This window comes from Monopterus albus, unplaced genomic scaffold, assembly GCF_001952655.1.
Source record: "Monopterus albus unplaced genomic scaffold, M_albus_1.0 scaffold166.1, whole genome shotgun sequence".
Classification (NCBI taxonomy): domain Eukaryota; kingdom Metazoa; phylum Chordata; class Actinopteri; order Synbranchiformes; family Synbranchidae; genus Monopterus; species Monopterus albus.
In genome coordinates, this window is record NW_018128046.1 from 165,657 (window position 1) to 175,407 (window position 9,751).

The 9,751-nt window shown below is 40.6% G+C and overlaps 1 protein-coding gene across 1 annotated transcript in view; it reads right to left on the reverse strand.

The window, feature by feature from the left end:
* Nucleotides 1-3,830: 3,830 nt before the first annotated feature.
* LOC109968944 (neurexophilin-1) overlaps nucleotides 3,831-9,751 on the reverse strand; it is an 8,729-nt gene continuing 2,808 nt past the window's right edge. Inside the window, exon 2 of the mRNA XM_020615548.1 lies at nucleotides 3,831-4,649. Coding sequence (XP_020471204.1) covers nucleotides 3,864-4,649 — 786 coding nt within the window. The 3' untranslated portion in view covers nucleotides 3,831-3,863. The remainder of the gene's footprint in view (nucleotides 4,650-9,751) is intronic.

Below are 9,751 nucleotides of genomic sequence, written 5' to 3' on the forward strand. Positions count from 1 at the left end.
GAGAGTAATTTATTTGTGCCTTTAAAAAAAAAAAAAAAAACCACACACAAGCCATTGTCTGATAGAGCCTTTAATATGTCAATACCTCACACAATACTGTGCCTCAGGACAGGTTCAGTCCCAGATTTGAAATTAATTCTGCATTCTGCAGCAGGACATGATCTGAAATGACAATTGCTTGTTGTTGAAAGTCACATATCTGTAATTTCTTCTGTAGTAGCTCCAACAAAATGTGATTTATAAATTAAGCATGTGAGAATGTTTCACAAATATTTCATTTGAACGAACGTCTGTAAATGGAAAGACGAAGTCCCACATTTTCACCGTGGTTGGGGGTCAAGAGGAAGAAAACCAAGATGCAAATAATTACTATGCCAACCACCTCTGACACCACGAGAGCAGAACCCAAGAACTTTCTAATCCACCTAAATGTCAAAGCATCGTTCGCAGCCCTCCCTCTGTGTGAATCTCCACAGGCTGCCAAAAGGCCAGTGGTTAGTCATCTGTTTACTCCTGCAGCTGCTGGGTGTCATTGGGACTCTGAAGGAGAAATCCCATGATTCTCTCTGCCATTTCTGACAGCTCCCGCCCAGACCACATTAATCAGGGATTGGGGGCGAGCTAGGGGATAGACGGCAGGCATGGATGGGTCCGGCCCAGGACAACTGAACCAAGGGAAAGATCTGGGCCCAAAGATAACTGAGACACTGCCAGGTTTTAATGCTGTCAGTTTCATTCATACACAGAGAGCTTGTTAAACAGACAGTTTCTCCAAGGAAATGGCAAGATTTTCTTATTGCTGGGTAAAACTGGTGTTTTGAAATTACCATAATTTAAAAAGGTTGGTTTTCAAAAGGATTTAACTGAACACCACCCCCCAGTTGTGCAAATTAGTCTCCATGAAAGAGATTTGCTCCTGGATTGATGATATTAAATATTTGCGGTGAATCAGAATCTAATTTCTCAAAAAGCTGTATTTCCTGCATTTTAATTACCTAACTCCACTTCTGTCTAATCATTTCATTGAGTTCTATTGAAGGCATAAGCAGTGATCTGAAAGTTAACAGAAGATTAGCCCCCAGTGCTGGAACCTGCTGTCACTGCCAAAAAAGACTGACAGCTCACTTAATATACGGGCTGACACTAGATTGAACAATTAAATCTAAATTATATATAAACATTGTTTTACATCAGTAGTGTTCTTAAATACAGGAGTACAACAATCAGATATTAGCAGTTACTGTCAAAAAGAAATGCAGATTTTTCACCTGTTATCGAACTCTTCCATTAATTGATTTGTTTGGCAACTTGGGGCAGGCGCCGCAATCTGTAAACATAACACCTCATAAAGCTGATGTGGCCAATGTGTTCATTTTGAAATGGAGAAACTTTAGTATTCATTTGATGCTGTGTTTCTGGCCACCTGGCAAATGTAAATCTAATATTAACTCTGTTCTGGTTTCTACCAGGGAATATCTGGCTCTTCAGCTGCTATGGTAAATGCAGGATGTTCGCCTGCTTGTTTTAAGTAATGCTGATGAGAGCTGTAGCCTAAGCAGTACAACTCGGGGCTGTTCAATATAAAGAAAGAAACTACATAGTCTGGGGTTGCATCGTGATCAGCTACCCTTTCACATTTCACATAGTCATTTGATCCATGTTAAAATATTGATATAGTGTTAAATTGTATTTTAAAATGCACCTCATCATCATAACACATTGCATTTACCCTCAGACTATGTCAGTCAGGGAACAGATCTGCCTCTTAACAGCTTTCACACCAGACACTTTTGTGCCAGGCTGTTTATACTTGTAAGATTATGTGCATAATGAAGCTGCATTGTCTTAGCAAAGTGCTGCTTTAATTCTCTGAAGCTGAACAAACTGTTCCTGGCACATCTGGGCAGGGGTGGAGAGGTATCAAAGTCACTTTATTGAGATGAAAGAACTGGCCCAAACGTCAAGACATTAGACATTAGTCATTCCTTCTTCTTGGTGACAGAAACATGCTCTCAATTTACGAGTCAGGTGCTTCCAGTGATTTCTGCCAGCCTTGTTCCTCCACATCATAAATTCCTCTTTATGCTCACTCATCCCACAGGCAGACCCCTATTCTTTGGCCTGCCTTGTCAGAAAATACACCCCATGTTGGTATATTGGCTGTCATCCAGGCTGCCATTAGCAGTTACTGTGTTGCATATACCATAGCGTACACTGTAAAAGAGCACTGAATTTAAATAGACAGCGGTGATTGCGCCCCTAGGTGCACATTAGTACTTTTTTTTTTTTACAGGTTTTCAATCGCCACTTTAATTCTTTCTATGGTGTTGACTCTGCAGAGCTCCCACTTACACTATGTTCATTTTCTCTAAATGCTTCATGTGGAGCCACTGGCTCTCAATTTATGTAATGAAGGTTTAATAGCCAATTGGAGCATCCAATATCATTAACAGCCAGTGTTAGTCTCATCCGGAATTTGCCTTTTTTTGATAACCAGAGGTGCAAACGTTTGATAGGTGGAATGTGTGATTAGCACCTGCTGTTTAGTGCATGTCCTGGCTCCTCAGGAGCAAGAAACCACATTTTACCATGTTTCACATTTTAACAGACTTTGCTAAATGATCTTGAGGAAACGGTTCTCAATCTTTCCCTGTTCTATTATTTTACCTGTTCTTTAACATCTATTTTTAATACTTTTGCCTTTTTCCCCACATCATCCATCACCTTTCATGTAAATGATGAGTTATTTTTGGATACAGCATTGGCACCGTCTCTGACACTTCTTAGTGCTGGTTGCCTGTCGTGTTGGTGATGCAGGAGTTGAAATTTATTGTATTAGATTTGTTGTAAGTGAGAACAATAAGAGCTACATGTTAAGTGTCTAAAATGACAGAAGACAGCAGAATCAGGGCACGGTAATAATGTTTGATTTTTTTGAGAGCAGTACAGAAAATGATCTCCCGTATCTCTGTCATCTTGTGTGTCTTCTGCAAGTTTTATTTATTTATTGCAAAATGTACTTGTATTTGATCTGATTGGTGCCCTCCATCAGTGTCATTGACTGTGCATCGTCCATGGCCTTAAAACTGGTAACACATAACACTGAATTAAAATAGAAGTGCTTTTTTCTCTCTCTTTTTTTTCCCCATAACGGTTGATGAAGATTATTTCTGACAGCTGCAATAACTTTGATGTATATAGATGGACGTTATTCAGTTGTTTAGCACATTCGATCCATGCATGGACATGGACAGGGCTCCAACAACAATATCTGAGAGTTATATTCAGTCACACAATCACACTGCAGAAAACACCACTCAAAATGCGTTTGCTTTTTCCATTACGCCCTCTAATGCATACTGACAGATTCTTCTTATTTGCATTGACATTTACGTGTTTGCAGTGATTACCAGAGACTGATTGGAAAAGATGGAAAGCATGATTGAGACGGAAATACACTATCAACATAAACAACTAAATTAGCAGAAGAAAACAATAAAATTGTTTTCTGGTCTTTGTGTGGAATCCGCAATATTTACATAAATACAATCAGCACATATTTATGGTTGGCTTGAGAATTTCCTTTTGATGTAAGCAGCTATGCATATAGTATGAGTATTGCAAGCCTATAAATGCTTCCCTAAATGCTCTCATAATGACCTTGGGGTAGGGCTGTTCACTGGAGCAGTACCAGTCTTGTGATAAGGATATGTTAGTTGTAATAATGTCTGTCAGGGTCTCAAGTCTGAAGTGTCTTGACTTCATTTTCATTCATATAATCTGACATTGTTCAAGACCTGACGGCGTGTCTCTCTCTCTCTCTCTTTTTTTTTTTTTTTCCTCTTCAGGATCTGGTCATATGATCACCCGGTGGGGAGGTAGGGGGTGTCACTGTGGTAGTTGTAGTCTGGACACACCTTCTGCACCAGCTTGTAGTCAGTGCTGTAGAAGGTGATGAAGATGCAAATGACTTTGAAGGGCTTGGAGCACAGCCAGGACACGTGGCTTTGGGTCTGCTCTTGTGGACAGCTCTGTGATGGGTCATGGGCACACAGTGAGTTCCTGGTGCCCTTCTCCACCTTCTCGTACTCCACCCTGCAGTTGAAGAGCTTGGTGTCCTTGGCCTCCAGGGCTGTCTGCTGCTGCTGGGGGTGGTGGTGGTGGTACTGCTGGTGGACCTGGAACTCCACAGCTTTGGTCGGAGGAACCAGTCCTACGGACACGTTACCCTGACCTGTTGAATTATGGCGGAAGTAGACGCTGAATGTGCCGTTGCCGTGATCCACGATCTTACCAGTAATGAGAAGGTTGAGCTTCACCGTCTTAATGTTGGAATGGAAGTCGCCCCAACCAAACATCTTCTTGAACTTGCCAGTCTTGACGATGGGCCTCCTCTTTGTCCGGGATCGAGGGTCGCGGGGGTTTGAAGCATTGTAAAGCCAGTTCCACTGCTCTTGTTTAGAGAAGGCGTCTGGCTCATCATAGTTCAGAGCCAGAGAGGTGAAGTTTTCTTTGCCATAGAGGGTCTGGGACAGCAGACGGCTGATGGAGAAGACCTTGCTGCTTTCGGTCCAATAGTTCTTCATTTTGGACTTTGAGCTCTCTCTTAAGTCTGAATTTCCTGAACTGGGTGAATCAGCATTGCTCACCTGGAAGAACAAACACAAAAATTAATTGTTTAGAATTTTCAGAGTAAAGGCATTCAGAACTCACACCGCTCTTTGATCAGAGAATGGTGCAACAATTTTTTCTGCCTGTGGATCTTGAACTGCACCAAAGCACAGACATTTAGTGGCCATATGTAAATTCTGTCTAAATATTTGAGCTTGGTGTAAGGATAAAATGTGCATCAAATGTGGGTCAGACTTACAGTATAACCACTAAGCTGCATTTATTTAAATAGGCTTAAGTTGACTTGTCACTTATGAGCTGTGTTTGGTGAAAACCGCTTGATATTTGTGGGAGGAATGATAAAAAAAAATTTATGCATTAAAATCCTCTATAAAAATAGAGGCTGTTGGTGCCTTTGCCCCTTACAAGTTACATACATTGCCAACGTTCAGTTCCTGTACCTGAACAAAACATCTTTATTTGGTGAGACAGAGAAAATGGGCGTAGACCTCAGGTTGTGGATGTGTGTATAAAATGTCTGGCTTTTATACAAGAGCTCTGAGATGCATGTTGTAGCGGTCCTGTTATTCTGTTAGATTTTTCAGGTTTATTTGCTGGATCCTGCTCCATGTTGTTGAAAATTCAGAATTTAAAAAACATTTTCATTGAACACCAGTCTGTGTTTTTGTAGAATAGTCCAGTGTCAGTGTTCTGTCTGTGAACGTTGTTTGGTAGACATGCTGAGTGCTAACTAACAGAAAAACCTCACACCAAAACCAGTCTCCTCAGCAGCAGTAAGTAAACAGCAGCAGTTGTGTTATCTGTCCACACACGTCAGCAAACTTGTTAATGCTCTAACTAAGTGTTGCAGAGTGTGAACTGTCTTGTGTGGGGCGTCCTAATCAAGATTAAGGGTATTCCTGCCATATGTCGAGGTGAAAGAAGCGCTTCTTGGGTGCAAATGTGATGCAACAGCAGACTATTACCTGCTGAATGTGCCCTGAATGGATGATTGATGATTCATTGTCTCTCCTCTAACAGTCACACCAATGAGGGAGCAAACACTCCCTGTACACCCCACAGAGATCCGTGACAGTGATGTCCAAACCCCAGTTGAGGAACGTGACAGTAGATCTATCTGGTTGAATCGTTTACATTGTGTACCTTCACCTCTTGATCAATACTCTGAAAATAAGGTCTTCTCTTCACAAAGTTCACTGAATGACATTGTAGTACTGTAGACCAGAGTGGAGCTCTGAGTGAACTGTTGCAGGAGTTGGGATCTTTCTCTGAAGCATGCATTCATTTTATGAACCTGGATTCAGAGTGGAGGAGTTTAAAAGATGGCCTCCAGTTGTTTTGAAGAGACCTTGATGATGAATGACCTGATGTGAACGAACCGTTAGTGGCACTGTGGAAACTTTGGCTTAGTAGCAGTTCCATCTTTCTCTCTGAGTAGAGGAGGATGAACTGAGCATTTTTAAATGCAATGTGATACATGGAGATTGAAGCCTTTCAAACCCTGTAAAAGTTGTAAAATAGCCAAATCTTTGTAAGGCACTTGGTTTCATAAGAGACCTTCAGAGCATAATGCTTGTAGTAACGAGGTGAAGAGATGTGAATTTTCAGAAGTAGTCTTGCACAGCAGGGCTGTTAAACTGTATTAATGAACCTCCTCCTTGTGTCTTTCATTGCTGGAATCAAAGGTCTGTCATGTAGCCGTGCTGGTGATGTATTGTGTAAAAGATAAAGTCAGTGAGAGGATGAGAGAGGTTTCTTGTTCAGGATTTATTGGCTCCATTATAATCCAACATGAAGCTCCTTAGGATGTAAAGGTTCAGACAAAATAATATCTTACAGACTGTCAGGAAAGCAGCTGTAAAGTTGATTGACAATTATAGCTCAGTCTTTATTTTTGCATTTAAGAATATCTGTTTATTTTCAAAGTGGAAATGGTGCAAATTAATGTGATTTTATAGGGTAACACAGCTGTGAACTTGGCGACCGTGGCGTAAACTCGGATTATGCATGTTGTGTATGTTGCAAGGTAAAAAATTGTTAAAGTTTTTAACTTATTCCCAACACTTGATTTCTTGCGAATCTCTAAAATACCTTTGACGGTTCATCTAAACTGTAAGGCCTATTTATTTTTTCATGACTTTTTTTTCTATTCTGTGGTCAAATGAAATATCATTTTCACAGAGCAGTGATTACTGATGCTTCTCTGGAACCGGGCTTCAGTCTCAGTGGAGGGATAGTTCTTAATAAGGCTCCAGCTTGGAGCTGGTTTATATGGTTGTCAGGCTAATAAGTAACAGGGAGGTGTAGATACACCATGTTTAAGGTGGAAATGTACAGAATAATTTACTAAACAATGCAAACCCAAGCATGTTTAGGAGTCAGATGGTCCAGGTTTTCCATTTTGTCAACCAAGAAATTAGATTGCCACCTATGCGCTATAATTTTCCGCAGCTTCCGGGTATGAATACTTTTGTTAGAAGAGGTGTCTCTGGAATCAAATTATTTTTCCTTAATTATTTTCATCCAAGATGAAAATTATGCAGCACATCTGAAGTGCACGCCCAACCATCCTCAGTCCAAATTCCCTGTTGTGGCGCCTTGCTCTGTTGTCGCCAGTGTTGCGTATGGTCGTCAACTGTGACATGCAATTAGCTTTCATCTGAAGCACCTGACGGCCCAGGCTCTGGATTAGAGCACTTGGAGACACCCCACTTCATGGATTAGAGCCCAACCTGTAATCCATCCCAAGGAGATTAGGCAGATCAGAGGCAGTCCTGACTAAAGCAACGTTTATATCCAGAACACTTCGACTGACTGCGCCAACACTCGGAGGGCCAAGATTTACTTCTCACCAGCCTCACAAACATGCAGGCGAGGCATAAAGACAGAGTGTGAGTGTTGGATGTATGAATATGTCTGAAGGAGATGCTGCAGAGAGAAAAGAATGAGAGAGCTGCTGGATAAAGGACAGAGGGAAAAACAAACATGGCAGCGTAAAGGTCAACAGTCACACTTTGATAACTTTGGATTTAACGGACATTGATTTGTCTGTAATTGGTTTTATTAAATATCCGATGTGGGACAAACAATCATCCACAACTAAAGGTGAAAATGATTTTGCACTTAATTGGCTGCATTTAATTATATTTTTTATGTATTTTTATTTCAGTAGTTGTTAAAGCTCCCAGTGCTCTTTGCTTCCCTAAAATTAAGTTGAAAGTGCTTGTAACAGTTTGTGTATGTCTATAAATTGTGAGCCATTCAACCAAAGATTGAATTTCCCATCTGGTTGGTTTGAATTTTAATCATTTTTAGTGACAAGAAAAAAGTCAAACGATCCAGTACCTCACAAGAGAAAAGCAATGATTACACAAAAATGAAGAATTCTTTTGTCTCTCCTATTCCAGTAATCATCATATGACCCCACTCAGATGTATTTTGTGAACCGCTGGAAGAACCGAGAGCCTCAGGTGGGAAACCTCAGCCATAAAGGTCCATCCAACTGGTTTGGCATGTTTTAATTTATTTACTACAAAGTATTAAGACTCGAAAATGTTGCCTGTGCGGTAAAACTTAGACAAACTCTGTGCACAGTGTAAAGATAGTCCCCAGTAAACTTCAATTAACAGAGCGGTGTTTTGATCTACCTGAGATCTGCCTGCCAAGTGAATAACACGGAGCAGAACAAGGACTCGAAGCAGCTGTGATGATTCACTGAGCAACAGAACATTTAGTATCTTTGGTTTTTGGAGCGTGGGTCAGAATAAACAAGCAATTTGAACTTGAACTTTATGAGCATTTGTCTGATCTTTGATATTTTGTAGTTGGTGTTAATCAAGAAAATCTGCAGGTTAAACAGTGAGAACAGACAAACGTACAGTAGCCATCAGTCATGTGCCTGGTAACTGCACAAGTAAGAGACAGATTAGTTCCTGAGTGAATCAGTCAGAGCTTTGTAACACTGTCAGACACTCCCCATGGGGCCACAGTATGGCAAGATTTAGAATTAAAGGATATAACAAAAATAAATCGGTAGAATACAATCCATGAATCACACATTATCCAAAAAGGAAATAGTTATAAATTCTTCTTGCTCAAAAAAGTGTTTCAGTAGTAAAAACAAATACAATCTAGTGGTGGAACATAATCATCATGAATGCAAATGTCAGAATTAAAGAAAAGAAGAAGATGCATCACGTTCACCGCTGACTGAGGCACAAATTATTCAAAAAGGGAACCGTTAACTTTCATAGCGTAACAGTTTATCTACGATGTCACCATGCGGCAGGTTTTCTTTTAGCGTCTACAAAACCCATGAAGCGAGTAAAGCCATCAGTTCCTTGATCCTCCTAAGTGTCTGTGCAGCCAGAGACAGAGCAGATTCCTCTGTGCCGCTGAGCTCCACCGTCTCACACACGCTCCTTTGTCACCATGAAGACACACACTGTAGTTGATCTTGAATCAGTCCCACATATTGTACATTGTATTGCTGCTGGAAACACTCACACTCGCCAATGGCACATTAATCCACATCTGAAAATAGTCTCCAACAGCTGTACTATTCTCATTACTCCTGTTTGAATCCACATGTGATATTCTGTTGCTTGGTCTCAGCAGTTTTTAGATTAAATGCGCGGGATTTCCTAAAGCAGTGTCTCACTCTGATCAGTTCCTGCATGAATCGGATATTTTCTGCCACATTTTTTGTTGTGTCGCAAGAGTTTCTGTATTCTTAGTTCTGCTCCTCTCACTGCTTTGACCTTGACAGGGCGCATTTTACAAATGTGATGTCCAACATGTTTGTGCATGAATCGGGGTTTAGCAGAAGATGTCGCTGGGATGTGTGTTTATGTTGTTCAGATCAAAATTCAATCTACTGTACTTTACTTTCTTTCATATTCCACTGGTGCAGTCTGTAACACAGGCTCAGAATTGCTGGCGTGTCTTGTTTATACAAAACTACTTGTCACACTGACTTAGTCACTTCAGTTAGAGCATTAGTATAAAAAATTCTTCTGATGTAAATTAAATTTTTTCCTTCCAAGATATTCAAACACATCTCCCATATTTATATTTAGAGGCCTTCATTTCATGGCTCAGAGTTTCTCCAGCTTTTCTA